This window comes from Corythoichthys intestinalis, chromosome 4 (assembly GCF_030265065.1).
Source record: "Corythoichthys intestinalis isolate RoL2023-P3 chromosome 4, ASM3026506v1, whole genome shotgun sequence".
Lineage (NCBI taxonomy): Eukaryota > Metazoa > Chordata > Actinopteri > Syngnathiformes > Syngnathidae > Corythoichthys > Corythoichthys intestinalis.
The window spans coordinates 38,307,132-38,327,441 of NC_080398.1; the positions used below are offsets into that span (position 1 = coordinate 38,307,132).

At 42.7% G+C, this 20,310-nt stretch overlaps 1 protein-coding gene across 1 annotated transcript in view; it reads right to left on the reverse strand.

Annotated features, from left to right (window-relative positions):
• LOC130914376 (enhancer of mRNA-decapping protein 4-like) overlaps nt 1–13,455 on the reverse strand; it is a 29,144-nt gene extending 15,689 nt beyond the window's left edge. The window contains exons 1-4 of the mRNA XM_057833494.1: nt 13,416–13,455; nt 11,576–11,678; nt 10,659–10,831; nt 4,676–4,778 (exon numbers count right to left, since the gene is read on the reverse strand). Coding sequence (XP_057689477.1) covers nt 4,676–4,778; nt 10,659–10,831; nt 11,576–11,618 — 319 coding nt within the window. The 5' untranslated portion in view covers nt 11,619–11,678; nt 13,416–13,455. The remainder of the gene's footprint in view (nt 1–4,675; nt 4,779–10,658; nt 10,832–11,575; nt 11,679–13,415) is intronic.
• Nucleotides 13,456–20,310: the final 6,855 nt, after the last annotated feature.

The window sequence follows — 20,310 nt, forward strand, 5'->3', positions numbered from 1 at the left end:
AAAGAATATCCTGTAAAAATATTGAAGTAAAGAGACAGAAACAATGACATTTTGCCGCTCTTTTCGTCGCGTTTTCCTCGTTGTGAATAGTTCCCCCTCGACGGGCTGACTGGTCCTTCTCAAGCCATTTATATAGCTATTGGGGAAAAATACTTGGGTAAAAAGAATATCCTGCAAAAATATTGGAGTAGAGAGACTGAAACAATGACATTTTGCGGCTCTCTTTGTCGCATTTTCCTCGTTCTGAATAATTCCCCCTCAATGGGCTGAATAGTAAAACCGATGAGCCCAGTCTACCGCTGACGTCATCCACCTGTTGGGGACGCTAAAGCCCTATAATGGTAGGCGTGGCTAACCAGCAGATTAAAAAACTAATTTCTCGTCATCTGTGCTTTGCTAAATTGTTGTATACAGTCGAATCGTCTCAAAATATGATTCTAATTCAAATAATAATGCCATTTAAGACATTTTTTTCTCATGTCGTATGCTCTTTAAGTATATGGCGGAAAACACAGACAAGACTGAAAAGGCAGTTTCTGCTCTTGCACTCCTCTTTAAAAGAAACTGCTGTATTTTAAGCAAAAACAACTGTTGTGTTTGATAGAACAATATCTCTATATGCTGTCATAGCAGATTCATGGCACATTAAGCCCCCGAACTAGTTTTAATTTGTCCGTTTTACCCTGAAAACTCCAGTTTACAGACGTCGCGCAACCCCTTTTGTTTCAACCCAGCCATTAAACAAAAGTAATTACCGTATTTTTCGGACTATAAGTCGCAGTTTTTCTCATAATTTTGCTCGGGGTACGACTTATACTCAGCAGCGACTTATGTGCGAAATTATTAACACATTATTATATAATTTCACATGTTATTTTCAGCAGCGACTTATGTGCGAAATTATTAACACATTATTATATAATTTCACATGTTATTTTGGTGTTTTGGAGTGACACTGATGGTTTTGTAAACTTGTTAGCATGTTCTTTATGCTATAGTTATCTGAATAACTTAAAAACGATGTTACGTTATCATACCGGCCACGTTAGCATTTCGTTGTTCATGCATCATGTAACATTATCATACTGTACACTTATTCAGCATGTTGTTCTCTATTATATTTTTATTTTAAATTGCCTTTCAAGATGACATATCTGTTCTATGTGTTGGATTTTATCAAGTAAATTTCCCCCAAAAATGCGACTTATACTCCGGTGCGACTTATATGTTTTTTTCCTCTTCGTTGGGCATTTTATGGCTGGTGCGACTTATACTCAGGTGCGACTTATAGTCCGAAAAATACGGTAATCATATTTATTATTCAAAATGCCTGTCGTTTTTAGCTTAGAATCATTCATTGAGGTCCCATATTTCGTTTAAAAAAATAAAAACGACTTTAAAAAATTATTCACTCACATATTTTAAAGTTTTAAACAAATTATGTCACAATGAAAAAAATGCCGTCTGTAAAAAAGTCACGGATATCTACCTCATAACTAGCGCTTAATTGTATTTTTTTTGTTACTGTCACATTTTCTCCGATATGTTAGATGATGAATAATTGATCCAAACAAAAAAAGTTGAAAAAAAAAAACGTTTAAAAGGGTAAATATATGAAAAAGAAAATCTCGACCACTCCTTGATGTCTGCGATTTCTGCATCGCGACCCTTGTTATATGACCATGTTTCACCCATAAAAACCACAAAAAATCCAGTTGTGGCCATTCACAGCTGTGTCTTGACACTCAGTGATACATGCTACATGGAGTTTTTGGATCGAAACAAAGTCGGTACGCGATAATATCTCGTTAAAGTCATGGCGTCTGTAATTCTGTTCTCGCGTGCTCTCACCTCCAGATAGGGTTTTGCTGTTTAATTTTTTTTTTTTTTTTAATGCCCTCCTGCTCAAAAATTTTCTTCCCCCAGAAAAGTGAGATTTTAAGCTTTCCAATGATGTATCACACATACATATCGGACAATTTTGAAAGTTGGCTAAATTGGGGGTCTCAGAGCGGAACTTCAAGTCCCCTGAGTGTTTTCCGCCATATCTTTTCATCAGACAACACTGACAAAATGGCACTTTGACACAATGAAAAGTAGTCTGTGTGCATACATAATAGAATTCATTTATTTGCCCTCAAAATATAGCCATGAATATCTAAACCCCTGGCCACAAAAGTGAGTAAACCTTAGTGAAAGTTGTCAATATTAACATACAACATGTCAACTGTCAATATTTTGTGTGGCCACCACTATTATCCAGAACTGCCTTTACTCTCCTGGGCATGGAGTTGACCAAAGCTTCACAGGTTGCCACTGGAATGCTCTTCCACTCCTCCATGACGACGTTGCGGAGCTGCCGGCTATTTCAGACTTTGCACACCTCCACCTTCCTCTTGAGGATCCCCCAAAGATGTTCTATTGGGTTCAAGTCTGGAGACATGCTTGGCCAATCAATCACCTTTACACTCAGCCTCTTCAGTAAAGCAGTGGTCATTTTGGAGGTGTGTTTGGGGTCATTGTCATGCTGGAACACTGCCCTACGGCCCAGTTTCTGGAGGGAGGGGATCACGCTCTGCTGCAGTATTTCACAGTACATGATGGAGTTCATGTTTCCCTCTATGGAATGCAACTCTCCAACACCTGCAGCACTCATGCAGCCTCAGACCATGACATTCCCACCACCAGGCTTGACTGGGCATGACACACTTAACTTTGTACTCCTCACTTGGTCGCCGCCAGACATGCTTGAGACCATCGGAACCAAACAAATTAACCTTCATCTCATCAGACCATAGGGCATGGCTCCAGTAATCCATGTGCTTTGTTGACGTGTCTTCAGCAAACTGTTTCCGGGCTTTCTTGTGTACCGTCTTCCTCCTGGGGTGACAGCCAGGCACACCAATTTGATGAAGAGTGTGGCGTATAGTCTGAGCACTAACAGGCACTCTTCAATCTCTGCAGCAATGCTGACAGCACTCCTGCGACCATCTTTCAAAGAAAGCATTTGGATGTGACGCTCAGCACGCGCGCTCAGCTTCTTTGGACGACCAACCCAGGCCTGAGTGGACCCTGCTCTTTTAAAACGCTGGATGATCTTAGTCAATGTGCTGCAGCTAAGTTTCAGGGTGTTGGCAATCTTGTTGTAGCCTCGGCCATCTTCATGTAGCGCAACAATACATCTTCTAAGATCTTCAGAGAGTTCGTTGTCATGTGGTGCCATGTTGGAACTTTCAGTGAGCAGTATGAGAAAGTGTGAGAGCTGCACTACAAATTTGAACACACCTGCTCCCTATGCACACCTAGTAGCACTAAAGAATCTGACATTTTGGAAAGAAAATGACAAGCAGTACTCAATTTGGACATTTAGGGATGTAGTTTCTAAGGGTTGTACTCACTTTTGTTGCCAGGGGTTTAGATATTAATGGCTATGTATTGAAGGGGAAATAATTGAACACTATTATGTAAGCTACACACAGACTACCGGGTACTTTCATTGTGTCAAAGTGTCATCTTGTCAGTGTTGTCCCATGAAAAAATATTTAAGTATATCTGCAGAAATGCCAGGGGTGTACTCACTTTTGTGATACGCTGTATTTTAGTTGGTTCGTCCTGCCTGCCTCTCCAAAAGTGGAACCTGGTTAATACTTGACCGACTGGTCCTAGTTTAAATGCCAGACATATGAATCTAAATGATTCAATCTGATAGGCCATTGGGTGTCTGTGGGTAAATGCTTATCATCAAGGACCTCTCACGGGTGTACATGTAAACCCGGTAACACACCCAAAACGTCAACGTCGTGTAAGCGATGCCGCCGCGACAACGCAACAGTGATGCTCGCCGTCAATTTCCATAGGACGCGTTTTACGAGGAGCGCGTCTGTGGAGCGGCTCGATCGGTTCACGCGAGGATTGCAAGATCGCGAAATTGTAGTATTTATAGTGCTTGTGACACGAAAAAGCATGTTTATTTCATAATACACGGGGTATTTTATGCTCCTGAATGAAATGGACCGCTTGGATGTGTGTGGAAGCGATCGCTATATTCATTTAGTTTTTTTAATCCCACGCCATGAATATGAGTGACTTCCGGCAACAGTCTTGAGTTGAGAAAGAGGGCGTTGTGACGTGTACGGAGGAAGGAGTCCTCTTCACTATACAGCAATACTGTTGTATGAGAAGGATTCAGCTGTTTTTGCGGATTAATACGTTTATTTTTCTCATCACGCCAGCCAAACGGCTGCAGAAAAATCTTGCTGTATGAGGGAGAGGCGTGTGCGCCTTTTTGGGGTTTCAAAAGGTTCCCATTCACCGGTGGATATTGGCCAAAACAAGCCCTACTACTGTGGGACCATGTGACTTACGAGGAAATGAGTAAACACCGTGTTTTGTATTATGTCAAATACTGAGATCATTTTAATATGTAGGTGGCTTGCATTTTGTGGCTGACATGCTCCTTGTCCCCTCGGCCGACGACCGGCGGCTTGTCGCACATCCCCACGCCGGGAGAGCACTATACTCGGCTTATTGCCCTCTTCATGTGCCCGGTGTTCTGTCAAATTTTCCAACCGATCAGAAATGGCAACTTTGTGTTAAAAATAGCCGTGAATACAGCGATTACAAAGTAAACACTACAAACTTGCCCCCCCACCACACACATATTTACAGGACTTACCACGCTTGAACATGTCATCAATTCTCTTGTCGATCTCCTTAGCAGCAAGTAGGACAATGCTTTGGAAACTATCTATGCAAGCAGCCTCAATCGGACCAGGTTCCTATAGCGGCAGAGAAAGCACTGGCATCATATCGGGTCTAAATGTAACCATGTTCTTGGCAGTAATACCTGATGGTTTACCCTAACACAGATGGCGATTTAAATTAGTTCTCTGGTGCAATAGTACAGTGGTACCTCCACATACGAAGTTACTTCATTTTGGTGAGTTTTCGAGCATGTTCAGGCCTCCAAATTGGCCATTTTCATTTGCCGAGAAAAAAAATCCTTTGCATTGCAATAGGCCCTGCTCACCTACGTCATAAAATGACGTGTCGCTGTATCCGGCCGCCATATTGTCCATCATTTTTTAGCCCTATTCTTAATGGTTTCAATTAGTCGTGCAATTTATAGAGCAATTCATGGAAGCTCCGGTGTTATCTGACGCTGTAAACTCATTGGATGCGTTGCATAAAAGGCGTTATGTGGAAAAGCTTTAGTTTATCCATTCGCCAGATCCATATTTGATGCCTAAATCGATGTTTTTCGACCCGCTGTCTCCGCCGTCTCTGCCTGACATCTGCTTCCCTGATATTTACAACTATATTGTCCACACAAAATCAGCCTATTCTCACGAAAGTTTGAAAAACTTTAAGAGCTTGGAGGCTTATAAATACTTCGTTGCTGGTTGGGGGAAACAGGTCCTCGTCCACGAAAATTCGGCAGGAATCTATCTTGTGCTCGGGAAGGTGAGTTACGAAATTTTCAATTCAAAATCTTTTGTTCTTGCTAACATCCACTGTCAAGTCTAATGTATTTCATGTCATTTGTCAATGGAGCTAGGGCTTTTAATGTTTATATGGTTTAGCGATAGCACTCTCACTACATACATATATAATATGTAATAAATATGAAGTGCGATAGCACTACTCCAGATTGTCCCTAGTTGAATTTATTTTTTGGCTTTTGACCTAAATAGTGAAATTGTAAATTAATTGTATGACAACTGTCTTATTATCCCCTTATAATTATATATTTTCAGGTAGTTCATTCACAACGTCTGAGTGTATGTTGTCTGTGATTAGCCTAGCAATGATCTTAATTGTGGTTGTCAGCCCAAAACCCTCTTAATATATATTAAATGCATCTTACCAGATATAAAATGACTACTACATAATCTGTGGTAATCGTTTGGAGCCCAGTTTTCTCGTCGAATTGCAGCAGCCCATCTCGCTCTCCTCTCCGGGTCTCTCGGAATCCGGTAGAACTTCAAGTCTCTCCGTCTATCTTCTCTGTTATTGCAACCGACCGCCACACACGCCTTCACCATTTTGATTATTAATGTTAACGAGCAGAAAAACACGCCATAATAGGAGGAATTTACGTAGCGGTAATGCATCAAAAGTGACGAGTTGACGGACAATATGGCGCGGGGGCGTGGTTGTGACGTCATGTGAGTAGGGTCTATAGGGCCTTCGCACGCTTAGTGCTCGGGCCCTAATAATAATAATACCTGTAGTAATGTAACGAATCGGGTTCTAATGTAGCAGACTTTTTTTGCTCCTACCTGAACGCACCGCGTGGCTGACTTGATAGTTTCACTTTTGTTCACTTGCTGCGGGGGCCACTAGGCGTGTTGTGTTGCAAAAGTAAAGACTGGCGAACGGAAATAGACCGTCTACAAATTTATTGTTGAGCAAGCCATATCACGGTTGCACACCCCACGCTCATATTTTTCTATCATATCTCTCTTCATGTCAGTGGTAACGGTACGCTTCCTTTTTTTTTACCACCTGCACTAACATTGTGAGAACCCGTGTTGATTTCTCTCACAAGAAAATCTGCCATGCGTCCATCTTGCGGGAAAACAAAGAAACTGCAGCGGTGTCATAGATCGTCATATTTAGAGCATGTCGTCGGATGTGGAAACAAATGACGAGTCAAACTTTACGTCGAAAAGATCGTGCGTCGAAGCGATCGTGTGTCGAGGCAGTGTTTCCCACAGGATTTTAGGAGACTGTGGTGGGAGGGTCTCTGACCATAGGATTTTTTGAAACTGTGGTGGTGGGCTGCATCGGAGTCGGACAGCCACACCATGTCATGCCACGGCGAATTTTTTTTTTTTTTCATTATTTTTTCCCCCCCAAGAAGAACCATAACAACGATATATTTGAAATATTTCATTAGCTAGGCTAATGTTATAGCTCTCAGCTACGGTACATGTATGTAAAATGCGTTGCTGAGTACAGCTACGTTACCCTATGTAATAATGCGACTTTTTTTCTCGTAGCAATAGTACGACTTACATCTCGTAGTGACTCAGGGTTGGCAAACTGTTGAAAAGAGCCATATTTGACCCCCCCCCCCCCCCCCCCAAAAAAAACTGATACAGTATGTCTGGAGCAGCAAAAAATTAAAAGCCTTGTACAAGCCTTATAATTATCAATACTAGCTATATTAGCCTACTATAAAAATGACTAAGTTGGCTAGAAATACATAATTAGCCTTCATGATTAAATGTTTATTTTCCCTGCAGTGGATCCTATAGCGCACCACGTGACTACTCTGTTGTACGATGACACCACAAGTTTAACTTCATTACAATATTAATGAATTGAAAGAATGTTTGTATCATGTTTGTCCTCCTAGAAATCCTATTAAAACAAAAAATATATTTCCCTCCCCCATATTTTTCCATTAAGAAAAAAAAAAAAGCTCCGAAGCAGCACTAAAGAGCCGCATGCGGCCCAAGAGCCGCGGGTTTCAGACCGCCGTCGTAGCCCTCCTTTTTTCTTTTTATTTGACCCTCATAAGTACTACATTACCACAACAATAACAGTCCTTCTGTCAACTGACCCATTTACAGGACAGGGGGAATTCTAATGGCCGTGTAAAGAGTTTTTCTTGATTCGGTGAGAAGGTGAATAGTTTTTTCCCCGTTGTTCGTGAACTAAATTTCCACACAAACGCACATCGAGGTACCATTAACTTAGCAAGGAGAGGTATGAGAGTCATTTTTCGAGTGTCCCAGAGCTCGCGAAATTGTGAGGGGGGGGCGCATTTATCCAACTTTCGTCAGCCGTAATTGTCTGAAGTTGGCGCGTCGGTGTTGTGCCGAAAAATAGCCACTCCACGCGAAATGTCCCCCCGACGGGAGCGCCCACACGTCATTTGTACAAACAGCCTTTTCTTACCAATCGATGGACACGGAAACGACGTTCTTGTACCGTGAATATGTATCATTTTACTCTGCTTGAACTAATAAATACTTTACTGTGACCAACGCTCTGAAAATAGAGCAAGGCTTTATTTTGGGCCCCGCCTCTCCGCGCAAGTTCAATCAAAGTTTGCTTTCCGTCCAAGACGGCCGTCCACCGCTCACTTTCGCCGAAAAGTCCGATCGAAACTATTGTAATGCCCCGGATATGGGGAAGAAGGAGAGAAGTCTGTATTTGCTTACCCACTCGATTGTGGTAACAATAATAAAGAAAAACAATAACAAAATAACAGCGGGCTGCTACGACATGCGACCGCTATCTCTCGCTATCTCGCTCGTTCTCCCATTCTTCCTACTCGTTCCCCTTGCGTCTCTTAAATAAATAAATAAATAAAATGCTGCTCTCACTCGCGCGGGTAGTAGAGTGGAGTGGGCTACAGCTGTGTAATCGGCTGACTGACGCATCTGATTAGTATCTTTTTTTTCTTCGGGGGGGGGGGGCGCAAACGAGACTGTGGCGGGCCCAAACGAGACTGTGGCGGCCCGCCACAGTCTCGTCCATTAGTGGGAAACACTGCGAGGTACCACTGTAGTTTGCGTTGCCTGTGTCAGTTCAATCAATTGGTGAGATGAGGGATTTGTCTTCAGAAAGATTACTAGATACAGTATACGCAAACTGTGGTACACTGCAATGCATTCTGTCCCCATTTCTGAAGGATACGTTCAGTGGCGGTCCTGGCTACTTTTGCGCCCTGGGTGAACCACCCAATCAGCCCCCCCCGCCGACATCAAACACAAGAATGTGTTATGTTTTTTATGTTACTTTATTAAAATAGTCAATCCCCCGCCCGAGGCGTAGAAAGGGTCCCTGGGGGCCCTAGGCAAAAGGCAACATGGGGCCCTTTGAGCATGTGCAAGTAAGGGGGACAGTTGGACTTCTAGCAATAGCATATTTAATAAAAATCTAATAAAGCCTCGCTCTCATAGATTAGATTAGACATTATTCATTCACTTCACACTATCCTTAATTATTTACACACATTTGCCTTAATAAACAAAATGTATTTCAGATTATTATTATTATTATTGTGCTTAGTACACATACCTTTACACATACCGTATTCTACTGACTAGCTGGTAAGTTATATTGCTTTTACTTAATAAGGATAACATTCTGGCACAGAAGTGAATCATGTAACATCTTATTAGTCTGGCTGATCAGTGTGTATGGTGATTCTAAACACTGATTTAACGTTCTAGGTAACATCTTTATGTATGAAGAAATGCTAGCATGCTGCAATGCTGTTAGCAAACGCTAACAAGCTAGTTACAACAAGTTAAGGCAGTTAATTGGTTTACTACTACTAGTCTGCAGTGCTTCGACTACATTAGGACATAAAACTACAGTAACATAGTACACTCACCGCTGTCTTCCTTCGTTTTCTCCTCTTCTGCTTTTCTTTCTTTCTTTTTTTTATTTCCAGACGGATAACTTTTCATTTTGCCAATTAAAAAAGGGCCCGATCGCCGCCCACTCACTCTGAGTCCCATGACACACATACATATTTGTGCAGTAAAATGAACACGAAGGTGGGGGCGGGGGGTTCGAGTGCGCGCTGCGTGTGGTCATCTTGGCCATAAAAGTGGCGAAAACTAAGCACTTTACTCTCATATGGATGTACAACATCATTTTAAGATGCTAAACTAACACCTTCCCTCTTAAAGCAAATGTACAATGCGAATATAAAATAAAGAACGCTCTCCTCGACGCAGCGAGAACGAGTGGGATCAACCAGCTGACGTAACAGGAAAAACACGAAACGGTCGCGCTGATGACGGCTCTAACTTATCATAAGAACTTTATGGCATGAAGAGGAAATACTTACATTCGTTCATGGACGCACAGATGGGGTGGCCGTCCTCTGCTCAAAATGCGCACCTTACGCTTACGCCTATTCTTGTTCTCAGAATATGCAGCGCTTTTGACGTAGGACAATAATAGGACTGATTGCTATGGGAACGTACGCAGCGGCGTACCGCATACACAAGTAACCTTGCTAAAAGGAGTATTAAAATTGCTAATAAAATCGTTTAGGATTATTTTAGCTGCATATGTGTTATATTTTTCTTGTAGGGTATTGAACGAGGAATATGATAGACCCATTAATGGACTTTCTTGGAAAAAAAAATCACCATTTCTTTAAGTCGTCACATGAATAATGAGGTGGCCTGTGAAAAGTTGAACAAGGTACGGAGCCCTACTCCCCTCCTTGCTTTACCTCTGACAGTGATTGAGACTCGTTCTGCTCACTCACTGCAGTTGCGAGGAGCTGATCCCCCTCCCGTCTCCCCATGCCCCTCCCTGACACACATGATTCTCAGCAGCAGTTGACATGATAGTAAAGGGCGCCCGAGCGTCCACTCTAATTACTAAATGTGGAAATGTGCGGTATTAGTCCAAAAACCTAGCGGATTTATTTATTTATTTAATTATTTATTTATTTACTTTTTTTGGTTCTCTTCAAGGGCGCCTGTGTGCCCCCAAATAGATTGCGCCCTGGGCGGTCGCCCACATTGCCCATAGGAAAAACCGCCTGTGGATACGTTTTTGTTCCCAATGCCCGGTCAACACGTTTTACTTGGGCTATTATACTATTGTCCTGATAGCTCAGTTAACTCTTCCTGTTGGCCTTGGGGAAGCAACATTTGCTCCAAATCTGTACTCACCTCTGGAAATCCAGAGTGGCGTCGACCGCAATCCATCGGGGGTAGCAGCGGGGTCCGGTTAAGCGGCACTAAGTGTCGGGTAGGCTGGCCGACTATAAGTCCGAGATATGGGTTGGAATACCTCGGTCTTGCACCCCTGCCGTGCCCAGCTATGGCAGCGTACGGTGGCTTGGCTGTGGAACCAAATGCAGGGAAAGGGAGCCCATTAAGGCCAAACAAAAACAAAGTACAAACCAAGACACTAGAGGTCCAAAAACACAGCAGCAAACAAAACTGAGGTTACTAACAAAAGGCTGGCTATCAAAAACTTACTGATGGGAACACGAGGGCTTGGACGGAGAAAACGGACGAGAACAGATACTGCTGTGCACATGGACAGTGTCGCGACGAAGACTCAACAAAAATGGGGAGTTTACAGTATATACACACAGACAAGGGGTAACGAGACAACGAAGATTAGGTGTGTGACACGGGAGGGTTCAGGTTGGATGATACACAAGGAGAAGGCACAACAGGTAAAATCAAAGGGCAAACACAGGAACAAGTCACACTCAAACCGACCAGCAGAAGTAGCAATTTTGCCACCACGGTGACCCCATCGGCAAGTGATTTTTCTGTTCCCAATAACTCAGTCAAAGGTCTGAAAATTGATCACATCTGTTGCATTTCTCAACCCTTGCCTTTATGGCAATTGGGATAATAAAATTGAATCATGTGGCGTGTTTAAACATATAGCCAACAAGGAGAAAGTTGAATTCCTCAAAGTCCGAGGCTTGTGCTATGGGTGTCTGTTGAAAGGTCATATTAGTAAGGACTGCCGTAAGAGTATGACGTGTCCGGCACCGCGTATTTTACACATTGAAGTGGATAAGAAAGCTCAGCCGGAAAAGAAACTATTAATTAAGTACAACACCTACCGATTCCTCTGTGAGCAGCGACTTGGTTTCTCGAGAACCGCATAAACCTACTGGGGCCGGCAGGAAAGAGTGCACACTTGCTGTCGTTCCTGTGCAAGTGAAGCTGTCAAGAGGAAGCGATATTATACAAACGTATGCCTTCTTAGACCCTGGTGTCTCTGCTACGTTCTTCACTGAAGCACTGATGAAAAAGTCCAACGTAACTGGAAAGAAATTGGATATCCTCCTCAAAACTTTGGGTCTGGAAATGCCTGTTACTAGTTACAGGATTTTTGGACTAGAGGTTGCTGGTCTTAACTGCAGCCTATTCTTGGATCTGCCAGTTACTTACACCCAGAACTACTACATTGACCGTTTTTTTAAAATGGTGACGGAAAAAACTGAAGTCCATCTGTCATTTTGACAGGTTGCGATTCACTCCCCAGACCACAGGGTGGCGAGTGAGCATATTAATTAGCTATTGTCTCTCTTGATGCATGACGTCGTTGGCCTTACTCGGAAAAATGTCAAGGCAACTGAGTGTCCGAACTAAGGCTACATTCATACTACAAGTCTTAATGCACGAATCCGATTTTTTTGTGTTTTTCCGACTCGCAGTGAGGCATTAACTTGAAGGTCTGAACGTGACAAGTCGCATAGAATGGGACCATTTCAAATCCGATCTGGGTCACTTTCGTATGTGGTCTAAATCCGATCTGGGCCACATTTTTCCAGACTGTCGTGGCGGTCTGTACTGTCCAGTTCCGCAAATCGGATTTAATGCAGCAAATACGTCATCAAAAAGCGCGAGACGGTACGATAGCTATGGTAGCGATGCAGCTGTACGTTATTAGCGCCTAGCTTGCCTTGAACACGGCTTTTTAGGAAGGGTCGGACTTAAGTCATAAAAAAATAAAAATAGGTTTGAGGATAAGCCTGAGAATGATCGATTTTCTCTCTGCTCCATATAAGGAATATTTCAACATTGCTTACACGGCCGAGAGTCGGGGCAAACTGCCCATATCTGTGTGTGACATGCACGAACAGTGCGTGCATGCTATTGATCCATATAATTTGAATATAAGCCTAAACGGGGATTATATATGCCTGTAGAAGCATCAAAACAAATGACCATACAATCACACATGCTGGCTGTCATCCGTCATTCCAGGGATATCATATTTTGCTTATTAAAAAGAGGACACAAATAACAGGAATAAAGAATCCCTGTATAAAAATATATTCAAAGTATATGGATCGATAGCATGCACGCACTGTTCGTGCATGTCACACACACATACGGGCAGTTTGCCCCGACTCTCGGCCGTGTAAGCAATGGTGAAATATTGCTTATATGGAGAAGGGAGAAAACCAATCATTCTCAGGCTTACCCTCAAACCCTTTTTTAATTATTTTTTTTATGACTGTTGACAAGTCCGACTTTTCCTAAAAAGCCGTGTTCAAGGCAAGCGAGGCGCTAATAATGCACAGCTGCTTGATGTGTGATGGCGCGATGCGGATTCTCTGTTAAGCTTGTTCGGACAGAATATTAATTAAAGATGAATAAAAACTAAATATTATTGAATATGTCATTGTTATCATTTTAAAAATTTAAGTGACATGTAAAAATAGATTATGACCGGATTTTTATGACCCTGTCAGTCAAAATGACAGACAACGAAAAAGTCTAGCGCAACCTCTGCTATAACTAAAGATAACGATCCCAAAGAACATCAAATCAGGAAATGGCCATATCTGAACGATGTTGTGGTAACCAAAACCGACACAGATGTGAAACCACTAATCAGAGTAAATGCTACAAAAGCACTCGAACCATGGCGAATCATAAAATGGACCATACGGAGTGCAGACTCTTCTTGGCTGGGTGGTTAATGGTCCACTCGGTCTCATCTCCGTTCGAAAAATGTTGCAATTCCGTGTGAAGACGATGTATAATTTATCCCAACCCCCAAGGGGCAGTGCAGATTTACAAAAAGACAGCCAGTTATGCACTTCCTTGACACCATCCACCTCCTCAGCCCGGAAGACAACATAGCCACTCACTCCAAGTAATGGCTTTTTTTTTTTTTTTTTTTGCTCCAAAATGCACAAAAATTCAAATACTAAACATATTCAAATCAAAAATATTATAAAAACAGTAAATCAAAGCCGACATTCCACGGTGTTTGCTGTTTTTAATGTATAGCAACAGCGCTACACACGCCCAAAGTGACGTGGGCGAGTGCTTACGTCATTGGCACGACTTCTTGGTTGCGGAGCTAAGCCCACAATCGAATCCTTCCACTTTGGAGCCCGGAATCAAAGGTTTGCTTCTGTGTTCTGTTTTCGCTGTCACCGTATAAAGGCGAGGCCATTCCGCAACACAATTGTTCCATCTTGGTGTCGCAGCGTCATAATGTAAACGGCCCCTTAGAAACTCCTTCAGTTGTGCCAGGAAAGAGCCAGAGTGCTAAAGTCAGTTCGGGCACACACAGATCATAGTAACAAAGCACAAAGGATGCTGAATGACCAGATGAAGTTTTCACTGTCACCATTTCAAGGCGAGGCCATTCAGCCACACAATTGTTGCATCTTGGTGTCACAGCTTCACCATGTAAACGTCCCCTTAGAAAGCTTCAGTGCTTGTCCCAGGAAAGAACGAGAAGGCAAAAGTCGGTTCAGGCGCAGGTGGATCATAGTGACGAAACACAAAGGGATGCTGAATGTGCACATGAAGAAAGTCATAAGGCAAGCTCACCATTCAAAGCCCAATCGTTGAAAACATGGCCTGTGCAGAAGCAGCTGTGGTGCGCTTTGAACAGATCCACAGCTTTGATGATGAGATAACTGCACTAAATAATGAAACAACAGTCAAAAAGTGCAGCTGAATTGACAGACCCCTGTGCTTGTTAATGGTGTGCTGGGGATAGGAGGAAGACTAAGCAGATCTGCATTGCCTGAAGAGGTGAAGCATCCAGCAGTCCGTTTGCCTTAGTCAGCGTGGTAAAATAGGGGAGCTGATAATGTCTGACCTTACCCTGGATCACATCACACCAGACTGCCTCCTGTCACACGTGTGGGGGAATGGACCCATCAATGGGTTCCTTTTCACATGTCTGAACTGCAGAGCCATCCACCTGCAGGTGGCCTATTCTCTGGACACTGAGTCATGTATTCATGGCCTTCGACAATTTATTAGCTGAAGAGGTCAAGTGAAGGAAATCAGCTGTTGAAATATTGAGAAGGTTCCACTTCAAGAGGCTATAACATGGGAATTTTACGGGCTTTAATCACACAACTTGATTGACTTTGATTTGCCGTGAGGTGTGACTGACTTTGATTTGCCGTGAAAACTGAACAACACAGATAAGCACAAGTCAAATCATTTTCACACAGAGACAGAAAACACAACGTCTACATAACTACACCAACTAACAGATTTACTAAGTCAAATAACACACACTAAATTACCTAATTGGCCGCTGTTACTCCAGAGGAAATGAGTTCAGCTTCAATTCTTCAATGCACTTCACCCTTTTTTTCTTGTTGCTCTTAATCAGAGGTTTCGACGAGTTGTCTTCACACTTAATAGCACCCGCTGTCAACTTGCGGCTGTGACCTTTAGTTCCCACCCCATATCAAAGAAAAGAAATGCTAGTTAATATTACTACGGGGCTTTCCTGTGTCGAAATACAGATCTTAGCCCTGCCCAGATTGGACATTTCGGGGACAATATCAGGTCACTTCCGGTAAATATGGAGACATTTTGGGGACATGTCCTGGTCATATCCGGTCATTTGGGGACATTTGGCTGGCGTGTCCTGGTCATGTTAGGTCATTTGGGGACATTTGGGGGGCGTGTCCTGGTCATATCAGGTCATTTGGGGACATTTGGGGGACAAGTCCTGGTCATGTTAGGTCATTTGGGGACATTTGGGGGGCGTGGCCTGGTCATATCAGGTCATTTGGGTCATTTATGACTTCATGTGTTCAAAAGTCAATGTGTTGACCTTGACGGAAAACCTCACCCCTTCCAACATGGCCACCTACCCCGAGGTATTGAGATTTTTACTTGTCCTGCACTGTAAAGGGAGATGCTCCACAATTACATTGCACAACTGTATAGACCCCACTCACATGACGTCACAACCACGCCTCCGCGCCATATTGTCCGTCAGCTCGTCGTGTTTACGCATTACCGCTACGTAAATTCCTCCTATTCTGGCGTGTTTTTCTGCTCGTTAACATTAATAATCAAAATGGTGAAGGCGTGTGTGGCGGTTAGTTGCAGTAACAGAGAAGATAGACGGAGAGACTTGAAGTTCTACCGTATTCCGAGAGACCCGGAGAGGAGCGCGAGATGGACTGCTGCAATTCGACGAGAAAACTGGGCACCAAACGATCACCGCAGACTATGTAGTAGTCATTTTATACCTGGTAAGATGCATTTAATATATATTTAGAGCAGACATGTCCAAAGTCCGGCCCGGGGGCCAAATGCGGCCCACGGTCAAATTTCATCCGGCCCCCAGCCTCTGTCATAAAATTAATAATGTCTGGCCCTCACACAGACCTAATAAATTGGTCAGCAGTACTGCTACCAGCATATGAAGTAACCTACACACTAAATGCTGCTCCTCATTTACCCAGTAAAAGACAGCAGCACTCTAACATTACCCCATGTGACCCAATTTTCTAAAATGGCGACAATCAACAAAAAAAGAAAGTTGACTGCAACTGCTGACGCTTCAAGGATAGGTGGAAATCGGAATATTTCTTCACTAAAATCTGCAACAACTGTGTCTGCCTCATTTGCAAAGAGACAGGCGCTGTTTTTAAGAGTTCAATGTGAGGCGATATTACCAAACAAGACACGCTGACATGTACGACAAGATTACAGGGGAGATACGTAGCGAGAAAATGAAGCAACTTGAAGTTAGTTTAATTTTACAGCAGCAGTATTTCGCAAGAGCCAGAGAGATAAAAGAGAGCGCCACAAAGGCTAGTTGCGAGATTGTTGAAATTATTAATTTAAAAAAATAATGAAGCAAATGTGACACACAGAATGGCTAAAATTTGCTTAAATATATTGTTCTGCATAAAGGACGTCAGTCAAGGTCGGCCCCCCCATATTTTTACCACTCTAAATCTGGCCCCCATTGCAAAAAGTTTGGACACCCCTGATTTAGAGGGTTTTGGGCTGACAACCACAATTAAGATCATTGCGAGGCTACAGGGTGACCCAAAAAAAACGGGCCCCAACTCTAATTAGGCCCCGTTTCTTAGTGTTTTGTCCGAATGAAATGAAACTTTGGTCATAACTAGTTTATTATATTCAAAACATCACATCAAAACACTAAGGTCTTTGGCCTTTTTTCCTCCGTTCTACAGCATATGTTCTAGATGGCCTCCATTTAGCTCCATGCATTTCTTGAGGCGCTACTTCATTGGGTCTGGAGGACCCCCAGAAGACATTTATCTTGGAGTTCGCCTTTCCATCAAGATGGAAGTGGGCTTCATCTAATGAAGTAGCCACCAAGCCCCTGCACTCTCCTAAGTGCATGGTGTGGGCTGCAATCTCGTCCAGAGGCATCATTGGACCAATCTTCATCGAAGAATCTGGCGCAGCAGTGACAGTCACCAAGGAGCGGTATGTGGAGGTCCTCAAAACCTTCAAGAATGAGCTCCAGACCATCTACCCGTCGCTCATGAGCAAGTTCTGGTTCCAGCAAGACGGAGCAAGTTCTCACACCTCAAACCTGTCCCGAGATTGGCTGAAAGAGAACTTCGGAGGCCGAGTGATCAGTCTCAAGACTGATTTTGAGTGGGCACCCCATAGCCCGGACCTAAGCCCCCCAGATTTTTTTCTTTGGGGCTATCTTAAGGACAGAGCCTACCCAGGGAAACCCAGAACCATCACGGAACTCCAGAAAGCCATCAGGGAGGAGATGAGACCCATTACCAATTCTGTAAGAACGTCATGGACAACTTCGTGCTGCGCCTCAAGAAATGCATGGAGCTAAATGGAGGCCATCTAGAACATATGCTGTAGAACGGAGAAAAAAAGGCCAAAGACCCTAGTGTTTTGATGTGATGTTTTGAATATAATAAACTAGTTATGACCAAAGTTTCATTTCATTCGGACAAAACACTAAGAAACGGAGCCTAATTAGAGTTGGGGCCCGTTTTTTTTTTTTGGGTCACCCTGTAATCACCGACAACATACAGTTTCAAATTCAAGATGTTTATTTCTTCCGCCGTCATTATTTTTTGAATAATATTTAGCTGGTACCAAGTGAAAGAAGCTGGCCTCAACTACGGATCATCAGTTAAACAGGGGGGTCCAAACTTTTTGCAAAGGGGGCCAGATTTGGTGTGGTAAAAATGTGGGGGGCTACCTTGGCTGATTTACGAAGAACAATATATTTAAACAATTTTTAGCAAGCCCTTCTGTGTGTCACATTTGCTTTATTATTATTTTTTTAAATTCATAATTTCAACAATCTCGCCTTTGTGGCGTTCTCTGTCGACACTCGGGCTCTTGCGAAATACTGCTGCTGTGAAATTAAACTAGCTTCAAGTTGGTATCATTTCTCGCTGCGTAACTTCCTTATAATGTTGTCGTACATGTCAGCGTGTCTTGTTTGGTAATATCGCGTCACATCGAACTCTTTGAAAACAGTGACTGTGTCTTTGCAAATGACGCAGACACAGTTGTTGCTTATTGTATTGAAGAAATAGTCCAATATCCACCTGTCCTTGAAGCGTCGGCCATCACAGTCAACTTTTTTTTTAATTGATTGTCGCCATTTTAGAAAATTGACGGGGTAATGTTGCTTAGAGTGCTGCTCTTAAAGTTTTTCAAAGTTTCGTGAGAATAGGCTGAGTTTCTGTGGACAAGATAGTTGTAGATATCAGGGTAGCAGATGTCAGGCAGAGAGGTCGAAAAATATCGATTTAGGCATTAAATATGGATCTGGCGAATAGATAGACTGAAGCTTTTCCACATAACGCCTTTTATGCAACGCATCCAATGAGTTTACAGCGTCTGAAAGCACCGGGGCTTCCATGAATTGCACTATAAATTGCACGACAAATTGAAACCATAGAGAATACGGATAAACAATGACGGACAATATGGTGGCCGGATACAGCGACACGTCATTGTGTGACGTTGGTGAGTGGGGTCTATAGACCCCACTCACATGACGTCACAACCATGCCTCCGCTCCATATTGTCCGTCAGCTTGTCGTGTTTACGCATTACCGCTACGTAAATTCCTCCTATTATGGCCTGTTTTTCTGCTCGTTAACAACGGTTGGTTGCAGTAACAGAGAAGATAGACGGAGAGACTTGAAGTTCTACCATATTCTGAGAGACTCGGAGAGGAGAGCGAGATGGACTGCTGCAATTCGACGAGAAAACTGGACAACAAACGATCACCACAGATTATGTAGTAGTCATTTTATATCTGGTAAGATGCATTTAATATATATTTAGAGGGTTTTGGGCTGACAACCACCATTAAGATCATTGCGAGGCTAATCGCCGACAACATACAGTTTCAAATTCAAGATGCTTATTTCTTCCACCATCATTATTTTTTGAATAATATTTAGCGGGCAACAAGTGTAAGAAGCTGGCCTCATCTACGGATCTAACTGGTGTGTCCAAAACTTTTTGCAAAGGGGGCCAGATTTGGTGTGGTAAAAATGTGGGGGGCTACCTGGGCTGATTTACGTAGAACAATATATTTAAAGAAATTTTAGCAAGCCCTTCTGTGTGTCACATTTGCTTTATTTATTTATTTTTTTGTTTAATTCATATTCATAATTTCAACAATCTCGCCTTTGTGGCGTTCTCTTTCGACCCACGGGCTCTTGCGAAATACTATTGCTGTGACATTAAATTAGCTTCAAGTTGCTTTAATTTCTTGTTGCATATCTTCCGTCTTGTCGTACATGTAAGCGTGTCTTGTTTGGTAATGTTGCCTCACATCGAACTCTTTGAAAACAGCGACTGCCTCTTTGCAAATGAGGCAGACACAGTTGCGTATTTTATTGAAGAAATAGTCCAATATCCTCCTATCCTTGACGCGTCGCAGTCAACTTTTTTTTTTTTATTGATTGTTGCCATTTTAGAAAATTGGAAGGATCACACGGGGTAATGTTGCTTAGAGTGCTGCTCTTTAAGTTTTTCAAACTTTCGTGAGAATAGGCTGATTTTGTGTGGACAAGATAGTTGTAGATATCAGGGCAGCAGATGTCAGACAGAGACGGCAAAGATAGCGGGTCGAAAAATATCGATTTAGGCATCAAATATGGATCTGGCGAATGGATAGACTGAAGCTTATCCACATAACGCCTTATGAATAAACAATGACGGACAATATGGTGGCCGGATACAGCGACACGTCATTGTGTGACGTTGGTGAGTGGGGTCTATAGACTAATGCGAGTAGAGATTATTGTATGTCGCCCTCAAGTGGAGGCCGCCATAAATGGAGTGTTGAAACGCCTAAATTAACCCTTTAACACCTAAGCCTATTTTGGCCGAATTTGCATGCATTTGATGTTGCCTTTATATTTCAAAGAAAAAATTGTTCACAATGGCCAAGTTGGGTCCCTTTTTTAAGGACACCTTGAACTTCATATCCAAACTGTTGTTTTCTTCACTGACCAATTATAATCCACATTTTGGACCCAAAAAGACAAAAAAAAACGCAAAATATTTTTTCAAAATTTGTAATGTTGAT